Source organism: Ictalurus punctatus, chromosome 1 (assembly GCF_001660625.3).
Source record: "Ictalurus punctatus breed USDA103 chromosome 1, Coco_2.0, whole genome shotgun sequence".
Lineage (NCBI taxonomy): Eukaryota > Metazoa > Chordata > Actinopteri > Siluriformes > Ictaluridae > Ictalurus > Ictalurus punctatus.
The window spans coordinates 20,945,509-20,967,816 of NC_030416.2; the positions used below are offsets into that span (position 1 = coordinate 20,945,509).

The 22,308-nt window shown below is 36.0% G+C and overlaps 1 protein-coding gene across 1 annotated transcript in view; it reads left to right on the top strand.

The window, feature by feature from the left end:
• grik3 (glutamate ionotropic receptor kainate type subunit 3) overlaps nucleotides 1-22,308 on the top strand; it is a 144,734-nt gene that overhangs the window by 38,751 nt on the left and 83,675 nt on the right. Inside the window, exons 2-6 of the mRNA XM_047157198.2 lie at nucleotides 13,667-13,840; nucleotides 14,188-14,445; nucleotides 14,710-14,891; nucleotides 16,273-16,326; nucleotides 21,300-21,470. Coding sequence (XP_047013154.1) covers nucleotides 13,667-13,840; nucleotides 14,188-14,445; nucleotides 14,710-14,891; nucleotides 16,273-16,326; nucleotides 21,300-21,470 — 839 coding nt within the window. The remainder of the gene's footprint in view (nucleotides 1-13,666; nucleotides 13,841-14,187; nucleotides 14,446-14,709; nucleotides 14,892-16,272; nucleotides 16,327-21,299; nucleotides 21,471-22,308) is intronic.

Consider the following 22,308-nt stretch of genomic DNA (forward strand, 5'->3'; position numbering starts at 1 on the left):
TGGGGGTTTAATAGTATGCCATCAGAAATCCTGCAGCAGGGCAGCTTCCAGTGGTAATGAACTTGTCAGCTCTGTAGAATTCTGGGTCTCATGTTGCTGTTATTATTCAATTCAGGGTTGTGCTCGCTTTCTGTTCCCCATGCTGATTCCTCAAATGCCACTAGGCCTCTTGTTTCACACAATGCACATTTTCTGCCTAGTCCCACTAGACCTGAGCTACTGTATTGGCCTTTTTTTTAAAAACAAATTTTGCTCAGTGTTAGTAGGCCCATTGTGGTTTTCTTCAAATGTTAAAAGCTAGATAAATGTGTACGGACTTCAGCATTGCTCTGGAAAAAAAACAAAAACATTTTCAGTTTAGTAAGGTGCTTGCTGTTTAGCAATTTTGTACAAAACACCTAGAAAGAGCTCCTGCGTGTAAGTGTTGATTAGACTAGACTGAACAGATTGACAGGTATAGTCATAAACATGTATGTGTTGCTCTTGGTGTGTTTCTGTATGTAAATGTATGTGTATATGTGCTAGTCACAGTGTTAGTATGCTGAGGGTGTCATATGCAGGAACACAGCATAATTATGATGGGTTGTTTTCCCCACACTGTAAGTGGGGCTTTGCAACTAATAAAAAAAAGGAACACAAAGTGTTCATTTAATTAGTAAATAAGTTTGAGCAGTTACTTGGCAGCATTAAGAGCTTACTAATGCTTACTAATGCTTTATTTAGTGTTCCCATATGATAACCTATTATTTTACTTCCAATAATAACTACTGTTTCTGGAACTATATGATAACTTATACTGTGAAATATGAACAATATTGCAATTGTTTCAGTTAGGGTTTGTCATATTCATATAAAATTTAAATCTCTCTAAATATCCTGTTTAGAGTTTATTTTACTAATCAATAACTAACTATTTAATATTTCCAGAGATGATAGTTATTAAAGAGAGGTGGTTAAGGCCTGCGAATTTGAATAGCTAAATAAAGCAGTCAGAAGCTGTTAAAGTTGCTAAGTAAGTGTTGTATTCATTACCTCTGTTCACAGTTATGTGAAAACCTGAAAAAAAAAAAAAAAAAAAAACTTAGAGGTTTTTCATAACCTGATCATATGTTCTCCAGTTTCCTCCCACCATACAAAAACATGCATAAGTGGATTAGCAACTTTAAATTGCCCATAGGTGTGAATGAGTGCATGAAAGTGTGTGTAAATGTTGCACTGTGAGTCCCATCCAGGTTGAATTTTCTCACCTTGCACCAAGTAATGTTGAATCCTCATCGAGATAAAGTAGTGATTCTGACTGTAGAGTAGGGCTGGACGTTTAATCGTAAAGTAATCGAAACAGAAATTCAGAAACTCTAAACGATGTAATTAACCCTTGTCGGTTATTTCGTTTTTTTAATCCTGTTACTACTTTCCCCTTAAAAACACACTACTGTGTGTGCAGTCACGTGACTCCACCCCGTCCACTCAGCAGCATGGAAGCAACATGGAGGCGAACTCAAACATCGAGTCAACTGAGCAACAGGAACAGTTTGTACCAAAGAAAAACACAGTGTCCCTCATTTGGACGCATTTTGGCTTCAGTAAGTAAGACACAGAACAAAATGACGTCAAATGTAAACATTGCAGAAAAACCGTTTCAGCGACCAAAGGGAATACCACCAATCTGTTTCAACACTTGGAGCACAATCACATTACCGGATATGAACAGTACATGGCTCAAGAAAAGAGAGACTGACAAGTGCCTAGCAACAAGTGCCTCCACAAAGCAGGTGTCGATAACACAAGCATTTAAAAAAAATGCTACACAATAGGAAAAGGATTCAAGAAGAAAAAACTGATGCCATTTGTTACTACATCACAAAAGATATGACTCCCATAGCTACAGTGGAGCGCAGTGGGTTTAAACACCTCGTTAAAACTCTCAACAGAAGATACACTGTGCCATTGCGACCATATTTCTCCCAAACTGCGCTGCCCAACATGTACAAAACATATAAAAAGGTAGCTGCTGAACTGAAGCCTGCACTTTGCAGCCACATCTGATTTCTGGTCAAGTAGGACAATAGTTTGTATAGTTTAATAGTTTGTGTTATATAGTTTATAGTAGTTTAATTGTTTATGTTTCCTTCAATTATTTTAAAATCACAAAGGTAAGAAATGCATGCTTTCATTAGAAAAAATATCTAAACTTTAATAGTTGAGCATATTTACAGTACAAACCTTGTCAGTAAACTATGAGGGCAAAAAAAAACAACAAAATAATCTTTCATTAATCATAATCGAGGTAAAATGTTCAATTAATCGAGATTTTGATTTTAGGTCATATTGTCCAGCCATACTGTAGAGACTTTTAGGTATTTAGCATTGAATTTGCAAAATGAACTTGCTCTTGCATACTTCTTGAAAAGTCTTCAGTTTTCACATGAATGAAGGTAATTTAATGAAAATAATATAGTCAATGATTTAATTAAAAGCACATTCATACTTACAGATTACAATACAATTACTGATTCTAATTTGATTTTTTTCTGTTGTAGTTTTGATGAGAGTGGTTAATACTTCTATTATCTTCCAGCCTGACTGGGCTCATTGATGCTGGCAGACACGGCATTCAGACTTTGCTTGTTATGAAGCTTTTAAGCTACTATGGACAATATTCATAATATTCTCTGCATTTCAAATCAATATTCAAATAGCTGTTGATGTTCAAAAATAATGCCTTTGTGGCTTCTGAGATACATGCAAAGCCATATTATCCAACTATATTAGGTTAGTGATATTGTATATGATATGAGGAAAGTGTGTAAAGGATGTGTGTTCTTTAATACATAGCTAAATAATAGGCTTGTTAAGACCCAGTGTTACACTACTAACAAAGCATTACTGCTTGTTAGGTGTCAGGCAGCACAACTGTCAGTGAGGAAGCCCACTGCATGTTGGAGATCAGGCAAAACAGAGCGAACATTCTGTACTGTGCAACTAGCGTGACTTCTACTTGGGAAAATGCAGTAGAAATTGATGTGGAGAATGTGGGCTGCTCACATGTGAGACAATCATCTATTAGGAAAAAAAGGATAAAGGCTCTTAACACATTAAGCTATAATCATAAAAATGTTTTATTATCCATTACTCCATTGTGTACCTGATTATTGAAATATTCAACTTTGAATAGCTTATATTTCAAGCTTTATATGTTAAACATGCACAGTTGAAAGAGAAGTGGTATTACAAAGCAGTGTTAATAAGGGAATAAGACAAAGACATTGGGCAAATACTTTTTCCATTCAAATGAATCTGTGTTCTTCTGATACTCTTAACATCATAACCCATCCATCCATTTTCTGTACCACTTATCCTACTCAGGGTCACGGGGAGCCTATCACAGGGGACTCAGGGCATGAGTCAGGAGACACCCTGGATGGGGTGCCAACCCATCTCAGGGCACATTTGCACACACCTACACACACTACGGACAATTTGGAAATTCCACTCCGCCTACAGTGCATGTCTTTGAACTGGGGAGGAAACCGTAGTGCCAGGAGGAAACCCCCAAAGCAAACATGCAAACTCTGCACACAGAGGGTGGAGGTGGGTTCCGAACCCCCAACCCCAGAGGTACAAGGCAAGCATTGTATGTTTAAAATCCTGAACAACACTATCTTGAGTATTCAACACTTGACTTACAGATTGTTCTTGCACGTTGCGATTCGGCTTCCATGTGATGCGAAATTCTATGTGCTGAGTTTTCATGTTCTCCCTGGTGGTGGGAATTGAACCCCCAACCCTGGAGGTGTGAGGCAAACGTGCTAAACACTAAGCAGCAGAGTTGGGTGTAACGCGTTACTTTGTAATCTATTTACTTTTTCTGATAATGCAGTAATGTAACACATTACATTTTAAATTTATGTAATTTCATTACAGTTACTGATGTCAATAAAATTACGTTACTTATGTTACAAATTTATTGTTAAGAAAACAATATTAAGTAAAATGTGTTTTTAAAATAAATCACAGTTTGCCCTGAAGATTTTTTCTTCAGCTCCAAATAATTCTCCACTTGGTGCGTTCGTCACTATGTAACTGAACGTCAGTAAAAGAAGACTGTAATTTTATGTCTTCAGTATATGGAGGTGAGACCAATCAGAGAGGGTTTACAGGAAACACTCGTGTCTTATTGGCTGACAGCTCTCAATTCTGCCAAACACTAGCTCTCACAGTCAGTGTGAGGAAAAATGGATATACACTGTTTTTTTTTTAAAGCAGTAAATGGGAAACTGAAACACTAACATCCTCTGATGCTGAGCAGGAAAACAAGGTGTGTAAATGTCTATATGACTTCCAGTTTACTTGATATGAGCAGAGCATAAGGAAAGATAATGTAGTTTGCAACTCATACAATGATAGCTTAGCTGTGCCTCCCCTTGGCTAGTGACAAAAAAATAACCTAGTTATTTTATATTTTATTGGTCTGGTAGTTCTACAAACAGTGACAACATCCATGGCAAGTTTTATGATAAATCCAACTTTTTCTGATCATGTCATACATCGATCCATACTAAAAGTACTGAAAGAACTGAGTTTCACTTTGTAGTGTATTTTTATAGGTTTGATAGGTTTTAAAAGTAACGTGATTAGTAATCTGATTACTTTTTACATGCAGTAATCAGTAATGTAATCAGATTACAATTTTAAAGTAGTAATTAGTAATCTGTAGTTGATTACTTTTTTTGAGTAACTTACCCAACACTGCTAAGCAGACTAATAAATGTCTGGATACACACTACTCATGACATTATACATAAAAGTACACACTTTCCAGGGATCACTTTCCAAAGATTTTCTGGATTGCATTAAAATCTTAAACTAGCCAAATATATTGACAGATCTCAGGAGGTCCAGAAGCAAAATCTAATTTGATAAAGTTTGATAAACCCCTGATGGAAAAAAATAATCATTTTCAATGATCCAGTATAATTAACAGTACATGTACCAGCCCTAAATAATTTTCGCTGTTTATAATTTTTAGTGGGGGATTTACTGATGGAGTCTTTTTTTTTTTAATGTAATTCAATCAATTAGTACATGTTCTTTAAAAATAGATGTGCTTGTATATCATTTGTAAGTTAAAACAATAAAAGCTTGAAAAAAAGATGGAAAAAACTCCTTAAACCTCACTAAACTGGATTAACTCTTCTAAGCTTTCACTCAAAATAGTGAATAAGTCAATGAAAATTGACAAGTGAATAATTTATTCAGGACAGTAAGTCAATGAATTAAACATACTAATGTGGGATGCTTTTTGACCCTGGATAATGATGCCATTAGCAACATCATACCAGCATCATAAAATACTGAGTTGGTCTTTCTTATATTGTAGATTTATTTCTGATCTCTTCTGCATTGTTTTTATTATGTGAGGAAATATTCCTCCTGAAGTCATAATGCAGAATGTGGTATATGGTGCACTTGTTTAACTTAAACTGAGAAAGTAATAAAATGTGTCCTTGAACAATTGTCAGTTCTTCCTGCCTGAATTCCTGTGTAGACACTTAAGGTATATTAACTCACATCAAGTCGATGACAGAATTCCTCTTGTGTTCATTTAAACTTGTGTCAGTGCAATCAATATGTTGCAGCCACTTCAACAGGCTCTAATTGGCTATGAAAAGATGCATGTAACGTTTTCAGGAACAATGGATGAGTCATGATAAAGCAAAGACATTTTATTATAAACCCACGCCTGTAAAGGTTGTGTTTAAAATGGGACTACAATGTTACAGAAACTTTCATGACACTCAAGAGATGACTAGCCGGCTGTGTGAGATACAGATCTTCTGACACCAAGGTTTAAGTATAGCTCTTCTGTAAACACATGTTTCATATCTGTCTTCCATGTAGTTATTTTGCTGTAGTGCTGTGAATTGCATTTATATGATATACGTAAGAAATTATGTCCAATGCATTGCTTGGTTGAAGACTACAACATGTATCAGATTATATTTATCGCCTTATAATTCAACAATGCTTTGATATAAGGTGGAAATAGTGAGGAATAAGGCAGAGGAGAGAAGGAGATACAAATTTATTCTAAATATGTATTATATATATATATATATATATATATATATATATATATATATATATATATATATATATATACAATTCACATTGATTTCTCTTCAGATTACAATAAATGACAAAATGTCATATTCTTTACAGTCACTTTAAATGGTTTATGCTGATTATATTGTCTATATTAGTACCGTTAAAATCCATATATTCTTAAAGGGCACAGTGAACCAGTGAAGGTATCAGTTCATTTAAAGTTGAGTCCTGAATGTTATATGACCATTAAAATTGAAGTTATTCAGAGGTGGACCCAATGTCACACACTCATTAATGGGTTTGTTCCAGGGGATGTTGAAACGACTGGAGAAAAGTCCACTCAATTTCCATTTTAGTAGCTCCTGTCCTAGAAATTAGCCAGGGGTGTCCCAAAAGACATGCCCTGACCCTCCCCCTGCATTAGGCTTGCATGGGAACAGCCTCTTTAGTCAAAAGTGGGGCAATTTTATATTTAGTCTTGTCCTCTTGTACCTTGAAAATGGGGTAATCTAATATCCAGCCGGGTGGACAGAAGTTCAGCACTTCAATATGGCTTCTGAACTCAAGTCAGAAGCCAGAACTCAGTGCTCACTGATCAACTCATGGTAGTGTTTGACCACTAGATGATAGGCTTAATAAGGTGTGTTTGGAGTTGGGAAACCTTGAGCCTGTACAGGCCAGTGCCTCCCTATGACTATTCTAGAATATATTTTCTAATATATTTTGGAAAAAGGTAAGTTGAGTTTGTTTATAAAACTTATATTTTCCAACAAATGACAGCAAAAACAAAACTCTCCGAACTTTTACTCTGTAGAAACATGTCTGAAACATGTCTAAAAACTGTGTAAAGTGTTCTCTTTTATAGCAGAATGAAGACATCTTATGAGGTGCTGCCATGATGATGGTCAAAACAGCCATCTAATCAAGTGCAGTCCATAAACAATGTCAACACTTTCTCTAACAAAATTGGAAATACCATTCACTTGCTAAACTCAGTTTAGATATTAATTGCTTCCTAAAGTGTAAAATCAATGTCACTTACACCACCCTTAGTACTGCCAGTGTGTAGTGGTTATCTTACCCTGTGATCTGGGCTTTGGAGATCCATTTTCTTCATTTGACCCTCAGGATATATCCGGCCTGCTGTTTTTGGCTCAAGAATTAAAAGGTCTCTTAGTTTCGCCTTAATGAAAATTATGCCCCCAAGCCGCAGAGAGAGGCGCGTACACACACACACACACACACACACACACACACACACACACAAACACAAAAGTCTGTTGTTAGAACTCCCTATTTCTCTCTTGCAGACTAAAATAATTTTGTGTCTCAGATGCTTTTGTCGATACCCAGATGGATCGGATGATGAATTGTTTGAATAGGGGAAGAAGAAAAGGCTGAGGCAACAAATTCCTAAAGTTAACAGTACACACTAAATGCATTTTCCCTGTCACATTTAGCCACTTTATTCCTTGTTCATTCATAGCCCTAATTTTGTGAATAGTTTGTGTCTCTTTGATTTTTAGAGGAAAATGGTCTGGTGTGTGTGGTGTGTGTGTTTGTGTGTGTGTGTGTGTGTGTGTGTGTGTGTGTGTGTGTGTGTAGAGAAAGAATAATGGGGTAAAGTGTGCCAGCTGGGCTGTTAATGGAGTTCAGTCTTCATAGTAGAGCAAACTGGTGAGTCTAGAAACTCAGAGTGTGTGTGGGGCAAAACATGGTGCCTGAGGGAATGCAGCTTTCACTGAGCATAACATGGAAAATAACCTTTACATCATCAGTGAAGCTTTGTTTGAATGAACCTAATTTTAAGCTACTGTTTATTGTTTGTCAGTTATTTCAGGAGCTGCTGGGGTGCAGTTTAGAGTTTAGCATTTTCATTATAGCCATAGACACCATGCTGGGTTTTTGTAGTAAATCTAGTTTAATGAAATGCAGCCACAAAATAAAATCAACATGGATATATGATTATGGATACAAGGTAGTATATATTTTTTCCTTCATTTACATGGTTCTAAATTACTGCTGATGTTATCATAACACATGACACATCACTGTATTATCTAACATCATTATATTATCTATACATCATTGTATATAACTAAATCCAGCTTTTTATGTTAATTTTGAAAAACTTTGCAGACATATCACCTGACGTTTTCTGTTAGTGGTTCAGTAGATAAAAGAATCATGTCTATGAAATGCCATGCAATGGATGACATTAGCTGCATGGCCACCAGCAACAGCATTCACAGCTGCTGATAATGAAAAAGCTTGGCTCCTCCACTGTTGAGCTCTCGCTTCTTTGTCTTGCCATGTATGATGATGCCAACCATTCGATTCTGTTCCTGTGTGCAGTGTGTGTATATGTGTGTATCTGTGTACATGTGTGTGCATCCTTGGCAAAAATGTGCCTGATACACACCGTTTAGGACATTCTGGCACTAAACCTTCCTGTTAACAGTTAATGATACACTAGCCAATGTTGAATAGATTGTGCAGTGCGTTCTCTGAAAGACATAAACCTCACATATTTTAGTGTGTGATAGGCATGTTTTGAATCCACCCCGCTGGCTCCTCTGCCAGTGTTTTACTCAGCTCTCGTTTGGATGTTGTTCTCAATGTCACTCACAATTGATGACTATGTATTTTGATCTCCAGTAAGAATCTTTTAACGATTTTTGTTTCTGTGCTTGTGTTAACAAAAACATGTAAATGAGCTACACGTGTACATGCCTGGTGTGGGAGAGAGAATTAGGACTGGGCTAGAACAACAAAAGGACTCAGTGTGATGCAGGGCTCAAATAGCAGCCCTGCTCTGTCACATTATCCACTGCGAATGTTTCTGAATAATAATGCGATCATAAACCTTGCTAAGCTGGAGAGAGGGAAAGCGAGTAAGTGAAGGAGGATGGGAGAGTGAAAGCTGCAATAAATTGTGTGAGTAGAGCCATTTGAGCATAAAATTAGATTTTACAAATATGTTGTTACCTGGCAGTTATTTGACAGTGGGGATATTAGTGCATTCTGGCTTCTATGAGTATTACTAATCATATCAGATTAAAAGGGATGTGAGCATATTGCAGCTTTGATATTGTCAGATATATATCTGATATGGGAAATGGGGCATAATTTAATTATAGTGCGTTTTCTCATCACGTATTGCCAACAGTAGAATTATTGACTGATGTCATATACTGTATATTGTAATATGTAATGCTGTGTAACACTAAAGCTATTAAAAAATAAAATAAAATAAACTCTACTTCAGGAATGACTTTAAAAATAGTGCTGATAGCAAAAGGAGCTCTGATTATCAAACCTGACTAAGCAAGGAATTAAAACTAAAATGTAATTAAACTTTTGTAAATAATTCATAGGAGAAAAGATGGAGTACTTAAGAAAGCTCTATTTACTATAATCAGCATAATTTACTATAATGTGATGATTAATTTATTTTGCTCAAATCTTAAATTGGGGATGTCAGTCTGTTTGTCTAAAAAAGACAAACAAATCCCCATGTCTATGTTTCTGACATTCATTAAATCATACCTTTTGAGTGTCACATCACCCGTGCCTCAGTTGTACTCACTTATTACTATCTGCACATCAATCTTGACAAATCTTTTTCAGTGAATTGATGTACATGCAAAATGTAAATAACAGCAGTACTTGGTGACAGTTTTAAAAAATAAATTTGTCGCATAAAAGGAAAAGCAACAGTGATTGAATTCCATTCCTTGGCAGTTAAGCACAGAGGAATACCATACTGCATCTTCAGTTTTCCTTTGAGGGTATGGATATGGAATAAACTCTGTGTTCAGTGCAATTGGTCAGTGTTGTGCACAATGCTGGTAGTTTGCTGTAATTGTTTAGTACTAGCTATTGTTGGCTCAGTTCTCTGTAGCCATTGTACAGCAATGTTCCTTTGTGCTTCTGAGGAGCAGTGGAGCTATTCACAGGCAGCCTGGGAACCCTACCAGCAAAGCACATGGATACAAAAGAAATCGCTCAAATTGCACAGTTTGCTAGCATACATTCATCCAGAAACATAATGATATTGTCTTGTTGTGCAGACCCAGGCACAGCTCATAACTGCCTGGATTTGGGGAATGAACAAGCTTGAACAAGGAACATATGGATACAAGATAGAGTGAGCTAAAGAAAACAAATGATCAGAAATACTGTATGTATGTCCATTTGAGTAGGTCAGAATGTACTGTAGTCTAAATGTAGTGTGTGTGTTTCAATGGAATGATCTTTATGAGAAGTTAAAAGTAACACAGAAACCATGTTGATGTTGGTTCTGAAGTCTGACAATATTCTATTATTAATATTTCATGGAAGTTGAAGTCAGGTTGTGTTACATATCTCTAGATCTGTGCAACACACATGTTTACCTATTAAGGTTGAGGATAGTGATATTTTCAGTTACACAGTTGATGTACACAATATCAAAACATTCTTTATTATGTTTGTTTTAATCAACAGTAGAACATGAAATTGATTTCTCCTTTAATGAAATATATACTGGTCACACAACTAATTCAGGGCATGCATATTACAACTAGTTAACACCATATGGTAAATGTTGTAAACATAAATCTAGTCTCTCAGGCCTTTTACCTCTTAATATAGTAAAGCTTGCTTTTTGCACATATGTCCATATGCACATATGTCCATTGCCCCTGTTTCAATCCATAACAAACAGATTGTCCTTCCATAAATCCTATTTATGTTATTACAACTGCATACTCAAAATATATTTTACATAGAAACAAATAACCTGTTGACACTAAAATAATCCTTTACCTTTACCATTGGCTGCATCTCCTCAAAATGTAATATTCTTGGTCCACTAATGAAACCATTTCTTACGTTAGTAATCTGGAGAGCATTATTTAGCACAACCATGTGAGGTATTATTTAGCTCAACCTTGTAGACTGGCACCTTGTGACTGTACCATTTTGGGTATGTTTAATTTCAGTGGAATATCTGTAACTCGTTCATTCAGATTTTAAATAAGCTCAGTAAGGGCCATATTATGAAAAGCAGCAGCTGTAATGAGCACATGTTTTCTGCTCAGGCTATGGCCCAAGAGATTAATTAAGCCCTTTTGTAGTTCTGCCTAGGAATAGGAAACAAGTTAATCACAAAACAAAATTGACTAATGCTAAGGAGGAGAGAAATCTCACATCAAACATTTACAGCTCAATTTACTTTTGGCCTTTTAGAGTTACCATTAAGTAACTGAAGCAGTAACACTAACATTTCTGTGCCTTGACAAATTCATCCTGGGCAAAAATAGTTCTTACTGTGTTTCAGGCCAGTGTACCTACTCCATTTTTTTATTTTATTTTTTTTTTTTTTACCACAAAATACTTGTACATTAAGTCTTTGAATTATGTGTATGACAGGGTGTTCTGAAAATGGCAATGCAAATTATTCCATGATTTCTTTCTCCTCCCAAGGAGCTGGTACCCCACATGTTTATTAAATTTGTTAAAGTGCTTCCGAGCAATGCACATTTTATCCTCTTAAGAGTCAAATTAGTATATACTCCAGCAATTACTTAATGTACTCTAATGAGATTTCCCTGCAAAACGGCAGGATTCATTTATTTAAATGCGCCAAGCTCCTTCCATGGAGTTTATGCATCGCCTCCCTCCGGAGTGCAAGTGCGGCTAGAGTCATAAATAGTGGAGTGTGTATTGCTCTGTAGCTGCTGCTCTGAGCTCTGAAGTAGAGGACTGGGATCCTGTAGCAACTGATGCTCAGGGAAGATCACAGCACTTCAGGGAGCTGATGACCCCTGCTGTGGTACAAGAAGATGAAACTCAAATTAAATGCTTTTGAGGTGATGGATATGCCTTTGTGGGTGGTTTAAAGTGGTTTATGTCATTGCTGATCTGTGTGCTTTCTAAAGGCTATGGATTTAAAATATTTAGTAAGAATGAAACAAAAACATTCTTACTACAAAAAAATATATCCAGTTATCAAATCCGAAACAGAGGAGAGTGTTCCTTTATAATATTACCTATCAGAGAGGCCCTTGGATTTAAGAATTGATGGTTACAACTAATTTACTGGAGATGCTGAAGTGTATCTAACAGTATTAAAAATTAAGGACTGTGGATCATTTTTCACACTTTAGATGTTATCATCTTATGGAATTCATTCCATAGAGTGGTTCCAGTCAATCAACATTGTTTTCACTTCCAACAATGCTATTTAGGTGAGAAATACCACACAACTGACACTTACATGAAAATAATACACGCTGGGATGGTGTGATATAGCCCAATGCAAAGCAAAGGTATTATTACATGTACATTATTTTTGTTTAACAGCATGGTCCAAAGGGTGTTATTCCACTTATACTGCACTAATTTGCCAATTACACTTTTTAAATATATTATTGAACAATACTTGCACTTTTTTAATATTTTATAGTTACTTTTAGTTGTGGAATGTCATAGAGATTAGTTCCCGTTATCACTTATGTTATAACAGTAATTTGCTCACCAGCCCATCCTTTCTTTCTCTAAAAGTTAATACGACAAAAAAATGCAGCTGGTCATCTCTTCTGAAGACTGTCTTGTATAGGGAAACTTACAGACCATACAAAGTGCTGACAGCTGAACCTCCTTCCAAAAATGTTACATAAATATCTAACAGAAAGCCTCTCAAGATCAATGATTTTACAGTTTTCTTTGTTAAACAACACTTAATTTAATAATTTTATTATTAGGGTTAGATTCTGTGCGGTGTCCAATATACAAGTCCCTGTGAATGAGCTGTTACTATAGCTAATATAGAATAAATTTGCATAAGTTATATATTAGAACTAGTGAACTTATTTACAGTGAACTCCTGATTACAAGGTTGTGAGTTCAAATCCCAACACTACCAACCTGCCACTGCTGGGCCCTTAAGCAAGGCCCTTAACCCGCAACTGCTCAGTTGTATAAAAGGAAATAAATGTAAGTCGCTCTGGATAAGGGCTTCTGCCAAATGCTATAAATGTAAATATAAATGTAAATTTAAACATGGCTTATGCTGGTATAGAAAATGAATGCAGACCTTCTGATTTGAGAATTCAACCATGTTGTGGTATAATTACTTTTACAATTACTTTCTAGAAGCCAGTAGATTGTGAAGTAAAGTGGCTGAAAAAATGTTTGCATAGGTCCCTAAAGATCTAACATTCCACATAATAATCCATTTTACTACAGACCTACTGGCCTGTAAATGGCTTGGAACCTTTTGATGGGCCTATTTGCCCCCCCCCCCCCCCCCCTCCCCCGTCTTGTCTGCCCTCATCTCCATTATGGCCCTGAACTTTAAAAGCCTGAGCTAAAACTCACAACCAGTACTCTGAATGCAGACAGACCCTGTCTATTTGCTGAGTAAATCTAATGCGGTGCCTTATGGCACACAAAACAGTTTACTCGCTACACTACAGCCAGAGGTTTGGATCCAGAGGTTTGTATGTAGGGCTGAAACACAATTTTGACTGGTTTGCTCTGTGTTAACATAGCCTTGTCTTTTGGTTTACAGGAGGGATTTTTGAACAAACAGATGGTCCAGTCTCACTTGTCAGTGCAGAGGAACTGGCCTTTAAATTTGCTGTCAATAACATCAACAGAAACAGGACATTATTGCCAAACACAACATTAACATATGACATCCAGCGGATTAATATCTATGATAGCTTTGAGGCCTCAAGGAAAGGTGAGTCAGCTTATTCAGATGAAACTAATAACTCCATACCACTGAAATTATTGCATAACTAGATAATGATAATTGCAATAAGTGATTAGTATTTTGTGTGTAGATGGCCATGAGCTAATTCCATTTCAGTGATTTTTGATGTTTTCCTTCCAAATTGGTCTTCAGTGATTAAACCGTGTCTATTATTATGTAGTCACACCATGTCTTTTCAAGAGCTGAAAAATCTGACCTTTTGAGTTGTCATAAAATGCTTTGAATGCTTTAAAAATCATTACATTATAAATTATATTTACACACAAAGCATTTAATCTTTCTGAAAGTGTTAACCTGAGCTCTACTCTTGCCAGCTTGTGACCAGCTGTCTTTAGGTGTTGTGGCCATATTTGGGCCATCTCATAGCTCCTCGTCAAATGCAGTACAGTCCATCTGCAATGCACTAGAGGTTCCACACATCCAAGTGAGGTGGAAACATCATCCTATGGACAACAGAGACACATTTTATGCCAACTTGTACCCGGACTACTCCTCCCTAAGCTACGCCATCCTGGATCTGGTACAATTCCTCAAGTGGAAAACAGCCACTGTGGTGTATGATGACAGCACCGGTGAGATACAATACCTCCTTGGTTACGCACACACAATTTGATATTATATATATATATATATATATATATATATATATATATATATATATATATATATATATATAAATATGTATATATTTGTGTGTGCACAATGTGCTAAACATCTAATGGCACTCTACATTTGAGGTTTATTGTGTAAAATGTTTCTGTTCTGTTTCTGTAAGAAATGTGGGATAAACTTTTTGTTAAATTATAAAGAAGTTTGGTTTTGCATACTGTGTACAGGTTTGATTCGACTCCAGGAGTTGATCATGGCCCCTTCCAGGTACAATATAAGGCTGAAGATCCGACAACTCCCTCTGGACACTACTGACACCCGCCCCCTGCTGAAGGAGATGAAGAGGAGCCGGGAGTTCCGCATCATCTTCGACTGTAGCCATATCATGGCTGCACAGATTCTTAAACAAGTCAGTGTGCATGCTGTTTTTGAGTATGCAAAATGTCCTAAACCAATATTTATAGCAATCTATACAAACTATATGTTGATATTTAAACAGACAATTTATTTAGGATGTCTGCAAAGGAGATATAATACATATTTAGTTGGTGTTTGTATGTGAAGTTTTTTTGAGCTGACACTTATGAGTAAATACCATCTTGGATGTTGACCTATGGTTTCCTGGAGCCAAAGAGGATATTGGATAAATCATATTTCATATGAAAGTTATATAATATAGGTAAGAAGCTTAATAGTGCAACCGTTTTATAAGCTTCTTATTTCCCCAAAGTTTTAGACTGGTTTTCTCAGATCAGTCTTCCCTTACTTTGGTGAGTTTAAACCACCTACAGTTGTTTTCTAGGTCAAAACAAAGGCCTCATTATTTCATACTTGAACTCATGAGCAAGTGGTTTCTATAACCCTGATTCTTCTGGTCACCTGTCTGCAGCCTGCCTTTCTGTGTAAGCTTCACCTGAACTTCTGTCGCTACATGCATTTCCCTTCAGGCCATAAGGAAATGGGAAATGTAACAAGGCAGGAAGTGTGTCGAAGCTGTCTGCAGGCCAAATCCCATATGGCTTTAAAAAGCAGAGCTATATGTGTATGTGGAGGGAGGGGAGACATGGTGGCTGAAGGAATTAGAATGGACACATATGTGTAAATATTACAGTAACGGGTAAAATCAGATGGACCAGATGGCTCATGACTTCCAAACAGTCTCTCAATGCCATTATTTCATGGTGGTGTGGTAGGTAAAATGGGCTGTGTTCACTCTGTTAAGCCTCTATTTTGTCTTGAAGAGGAGAACAAGACATACCTGAAAAATGTACTTTTAGTGGTTGGCTAAACCTTGGGTTTGCTTTACAACAGATGGTTTAATGGTTTAATTAAAGAGTAAATATTGCCACCATGGGAAATACAGGACTTTCAATGGAGATTGAATGAGTAGGGACTGCATGTGGAAGATGAATAAAATGATCACTCTTGTTGAGTAATGGCCAAAATTGTGGGTGGAAGAGTGCTCGTATGACATTTGCTCTCCTGATCCATTGAACAGACTAATAGAGACAAGACTTTAGTCAAGTTGAATTTGTCATCTGTCTGTACCTCTGACCTTTGGAGTGAGTGTGGTATCAGACGTTAATCAGTATGGGCATAGAGTCCAATGATTTTCATCTGTTCTGCAGATGTAAATACACAACTTTTTTCAAAAAAGCTTTTTTGAGTTGGTCATTTATATTGATTGTAAATTTAGGTGTTGACCTTTTTCATTGTCTTGCATCTCTCTCTCTCTCTCTCTCCCTCATTTCCACCTCCCCATGTACCTTTTTCCCCATGCACTACTCCAGGCCCAGATGATGGGAATGATGACAGAGTACTACCACTACATCTTCACTACTCTGGTAATGTTCCACACTTGTTCAAGCTGTTTGAATCATTTTTTTATTTTTTTGATGAATAGCTTTTAATTGCCAGTAGGCGCTGGAGCCGCTCCATAATATCAAATTTGCTTGACAAATATTTAGTGTATTGCATCTTCAGTATCCCTGTGTAAATAATCATCCAGTTTAAGTCAACACAACTCTTTGAAAAGCTTCTATGAAGGCAACAGATAGTCAATTGATTGTCTAAGCTGAGAGTTTAATGGAGGTAGAAATACTTAAGTTATTAACCTAGCATTGGAGTGACCTTTGAATTAAAACCATCCCAAATGTTTACAGTGATACTCTGACTCAAGTCTATAAATGTCAGCTCTGCCCCTCCTGTGCAATTCTGAGTGCCCTTTTAATGCGTCTGATGTATCAAACTGCAAAGCAGGGACACTGGGACCAAAAGCTGATTTTACCCTGTTTAAGGATTATTGTGCAACACAGTCTGAATACAAATCATCTCAGCATTTGTACACTGATATTTAAGCTACTGTATTGTTTCCAGAAAAATAATCAGGTAAAATTTTAAGGCAAGGATAATTTCAGTAGTCTGTATCTTGATTCTTGGAGTTTGTTTTATGCTTAAAGGAATGGGGTTTCACTAACTGATTTTAACCTGCCACAATTGTCTAAATCATACAATTACATTTTTTTTTCATATTCTGCAGGAAGAATGCACATGCATTAGGTGATATCAAACACATATTGAGCTAAAAATTAGATGGGGGTGAGGGGGGTTCATGGTGGCATGATAATATTGCTTTGCTCACCTCTTAAAAGGATGATTTTAAGCATTAAACAAGTAAGTCATAAGTATAATGGACTTACTTGTTCTACGACTTACAAATTGTTCTTAATTTGTAATATATTTAGTATTTTTTAAAAATAACTACTTTCCCATTTATTTCTGGGACCTCATACATGGACTTTGAATATGAAAACTGGGTAACAGTAAATGCTCATAGCTTATCAGTCTCTAGATATTTCCACTCCTTGTTGATATTTCTAGGATGAGTGTATTGAGTAAATCTTTAATCCTCAATGACCAACATGTTTTGTAAACAGTATATTAACTACTAGCTGGGATGTGACATTTAAAATGATTGAAACAGAAGCTCCAATCAATTTAAAAACATTTTTCTTATGAAAAATATCATCAGGCAGTAAATCTTTTTATAAGCAAATTTCAACATGTAGAACTAAAATACAAACAGCTCATTCAGAAGCAGAATACTACATTATTGCTGTACTTATGGATTGTTCAGTGTTGTTCCATTTGCTGGATATGGTAAACAACTGTTATATTACCAAAACAAAACAAGCATCAAATATGACCACTAGTCTGTGCTTAGCATTGTGTGGGTTTATTGTTAATGGCATATGATATATCAAGTTCAGATTGAGGCAGAAACTAGAAACACTGAGATCAATTGAAAATAAAGAAATATTTAAATGAATCAAATAAATAGACCTTACAATAACAATACATGCATATGCAGCACATCTAAAGACATGTTTTGATCAATTACTACTGTCTCACTGGTCTAATGTACTATTTCAAGGGCCATCACACTTGCAGAATATCTGGTCAGTGCAAGCATGCTTCCACCCTCAAATAACAGTGTACAGAGCAATGTAATAGTTGCTACTAAAAAAGGATGTCAGTTCTTTGCCAAAAATGTAACTCTTTCAACTCAATTGTAAACGCAACTATATACTTGAGTTAATTTGAATGAACACATCCAAATTAACTCGATTGATTTTCTAAAGTTCAATTGACTACACATTTCACGTGCTCAGCGAAAATAAACATCTTACACTGACCATTTTCAAAGTCAGTAATGTCAACTTTAGGGTCTTTACTTGACTCGCTAGCTAGCCTGCTTGACTTGCTCTAGTCGGTACGATTCCTGACCTTTTACTTTGCTGCAGGAATAACTAGAATTCGCTACAAACTCACAAATCACACCTTTATAATAAGGCAAAGACATTGCGCACAATCATTGTCAGAGAACTTTTACAGTCATACCATTATTCCACCACCTTGCCATTAGATGGAGGTAGGTGTTGCCAACACCTGAATTAATGGCTGGGGAAGTTCCTGGGTACTCTCCCTGCTCTAGTGGTAGAGTCCACCATGTTAAAATGCAGGTTCAAATTAAAATGCTGTACATGAATAGGCCTATCAAACATGCATTTTCTCGTCTGGGGAAAAAAAAATGACTGGAATACAACAATATTGCAATTTTTTAACTTTAAAATTTAAAAAATAAAAATATGAAATTCAAAGTGATACGTGTTACATGGACAGAGATTCATGTGAAAGACAATGTCAAAGAAAAATAATAGGTCTCCATCAAAAAGAGGAAAGGAAAATCAATCACAGAAAATTTGGAGGGTTGTTTTTTTTAGCAATCCCGTCACATTGGGTCCCATAGTCATTAGCAATACCATCAGTCATTAAGGTGAGCTCAGTCAGAGACAGTATGAATGTTTGGGCATGAACCTCCAGCAGTATTGTGGAGGGCCTGAACTATACCCAAATATCACTCTGTGCTTTGCACCTGCTAAGTGTAACAGTATAACATAGTGAAGTGATCATGGTAAAATGGCATGTGAGAATATAGCATGTGTCAACTTGAACACTGTATAATTTTCAAAATAGTCTTCGTTCTGTGAAACTGAGCACAGATGGACAGTGTTCTCTAAATGTGACAGATGAATTATAGAACTGGAAGAATATGATGGATGAGCTATACAAGAAATACCATTATTAAGTCTAATAATGTTAAAATGCTCTACAGTGTGCACTGTGTAGTTATAGCAGATTTCAGGTTACTCTGTTAGTATAATTTTCCACTTATTATTTCACAGCATATAATTTAGAAAACTGTAAAGTCTTAAAAAGCTTTAGAAAGAAGTGCAGCACTTAAAAGACAGTGTAAAACTTGCACTACAAAAACCCATAAAATTAAAGCATTCTTTCTCCATGTTCAGTATATGCATATATTAGCATAGAATTAAAGTCTGTTAAAGCTCCAGCACAGGAGATTCACTGACATGAAGAAGAATAATCTAACACTCTCTTCACTGTGTTTGCTTATTTAGACACCAACTTCATTCCTCAATTTGAGTAGCATGAAAATAGTATTGTTCTGCTGTGTATAATAGTGCGTTTACTGCAGTAAATCATTCATATGCCACAGCAGAGGAGTACTGCTGTAATACTTTGTCAAGTACCTTATGTTAGAGCTTGAGTTGATTCTTTTTTTCTGTCTATCTGTATATCCATCTATCTATACATCCATCCTTCAATCTGTCTGTGTCTGTCTGTCTATCTATCTATCTATCTATCTATCTATCGAGCATACTTCCATCTATACATCCATCTACTCTTCCCTTCATCCAACATGCTATCTCTTTTAATGCATATCCATGCAAGGGCTTATAACTGATATATTGAAGACTGAATTTTAAGGACAGACACCATGAAAAATGAGTATAGTGTAAGAATAGGATATTCCAATACGAAGTATAATAAACTAACTCGACATCCACTTATGATTTCAGTCACAGCCTAAAATTTATTTCCTAAATAAATATTGTTTGAGGTGATAAAAGAACATATCATTTCTATGGTAACACAGCTACACTCCACTGGAATTTGGTTTTAATGTTTCTATTTTATCATCTGAGTGGAGGAAGCTTCTGACATATCAGACCGTGAAAAGTCAACAGAGCTGCATTCAGGACTAATAGCTTCTCTTCCTTTTTTGAAATGATTTAACTTTTTTTTACCCTTGCCCCAAGATATATTTTCAACTAGTAGTAAGAGGCTTCATCCAGCACTGAAAAAAGGGCTCAGTTAGACTTAAGAGAACATATTATATATATTTTATATAAAAATGTTACATATATAATATAATAATGTTATATAAAAATGTTCGTCATCAAAACATGATTTCATTGTTTATACTAAAATTAATTTAATCAGGTTTCCAATTACTAGATTGAATTATGTACAGGGAGCATAATCAATTCACGTAGTATTAAAATAAACCAATTACATTATGAAATCTTGTGAGGATGTTGGTACTGACAGGAACTATAACTACAGAATTCAATTAAGGTGTACAACATATATATAATAGAATAGCGCAGTCATTTAAGAGTCATTCATTCCTTTATCTTTAGTAACCACTTTATCCTGGTTAGGGTCATGATGGGGACCGTGGAGCCATGAGGCAGCAGCACTATCCACTGCACCACCATGCTGCCAATTTAAGCCTCCAAATGTACAACTGTCTTTGCCCTATAAATACTTTGGTATGCTGACCAGCTAGTTTTAAATTCAGTTATTTACAGACAGCTGTATAGAAAATTTATCATTATCAAAGTTATAAAATAAATAAACTGGATTTTCCCCTTTTTTTCACACCAGTGGTTTCATTTTTAAAGGTTTAGTTGCACATAATTGCTTTGAGATGTGAAATTCCAATCCTTTATTCATGCTGTGAAAAAGGCTTTGAATCCAAAGACACTGTGATCCATTTCAGTGCCAGGGCCATATTCAGTATCAGGTGGCATACTTATGGTTGGGTGCACAGAACCAGAACAATGAACACAGGATTATTGAAGAAATAACTGTTTCAATCAGCTATTGAGAGGCCGACTGTTGTCTCTGATATCATACACTGAGGTGTGTGCAACCTACACTCCCTCATCCTCTATATCCTAGCAGCCCAGAAATACAGCATTATCCCCACTGTCCTTCATTTTCCCTCTGCCTATCTTTTCACCCTTCCTATATCTCTTTCTTTTATTATGAGACAAAGAGTCAAGCAGCCTTTTCCACACCAACAACAAGGTTCAATTGAACCCTGGATAAAGGCTCTCTTTTCTCTTCTCTCCCTTTTCCTTTCTTTATTTTTCTCCCCCCTTTTCAGGATCTTATGGCCATCAATCTAGAGCCTTACCGTTTCTGTGGTGTCAATATGACCGGTTTCCGCATCCTGAATGTGGATAATCCTCAAGTGGCTTCCATTGTGGAGAAATGGTCCACAGAGAAGCAGATCCCTCCAAAACCTGACTCCGGCCTGCTGGAAGGAATTATGACGGTATGCTTTATTTTGTCTCTTCTTTTTTGCTACATTCCATACCTTTTCTGTTTCTACTGGAAAAAAAAAAACATGCTGAATGAATACACAGGAAAAACGATATATGAAATATGAATGAAAGAAATATAAAATGTGTAATTTTGCAGAGTCGTGCATAGGGTCTTGGAAGACTAAAAACAGATTTCGCTACTTTTTTAAATAATTCTGATCTTTAGATTTATGATCCTGTTATTATATTAGTTTTAATAGTAAATGTGGGCTGTTCGAGACAGGTTATTTTCTAAAATAATAATAATGATAATCAGGCAAATGTAAGATAAAAAAGTACTTTAAGGCTGCCAAGTCACATAATCTGGAGATTTCTGATCTCATTGTCTACATTTATTAGGGAAAGCTTATTAATTGGTATTGAAACTACTCAGCTCATCAGTCAAAAAAGAACAGTTAGATCATGTTAAATACACATAGAATATCTTTACAGTTACACTTAAAAACACAACTAAAAGGATAAAAGTGCAAGCTACTTTCAGTATGAATATTTACTATGCCTCCTTGTTGTATTTATCTATTACCATATTTCACACACTCTTTTCCCATAGGTCTGTGACGCATTTTCTATGAATAGCACAAGCACTTAATTGCTCTGGAAATGCTATAAGCATGAAACCACTTACCATCTTACAGTAAATGTTAAGGCAGTGTACCTTTAATATCTTTTTGCTGAATTGGACCGTTCCAGTTATTCAAACAGCTCCCTGCACAGGAGGGTGTGACATAAAAATTTTAAAACTTGAACTTGAACTATGTTGTTTACCAGAGAATTAAAAAAAAAACACCA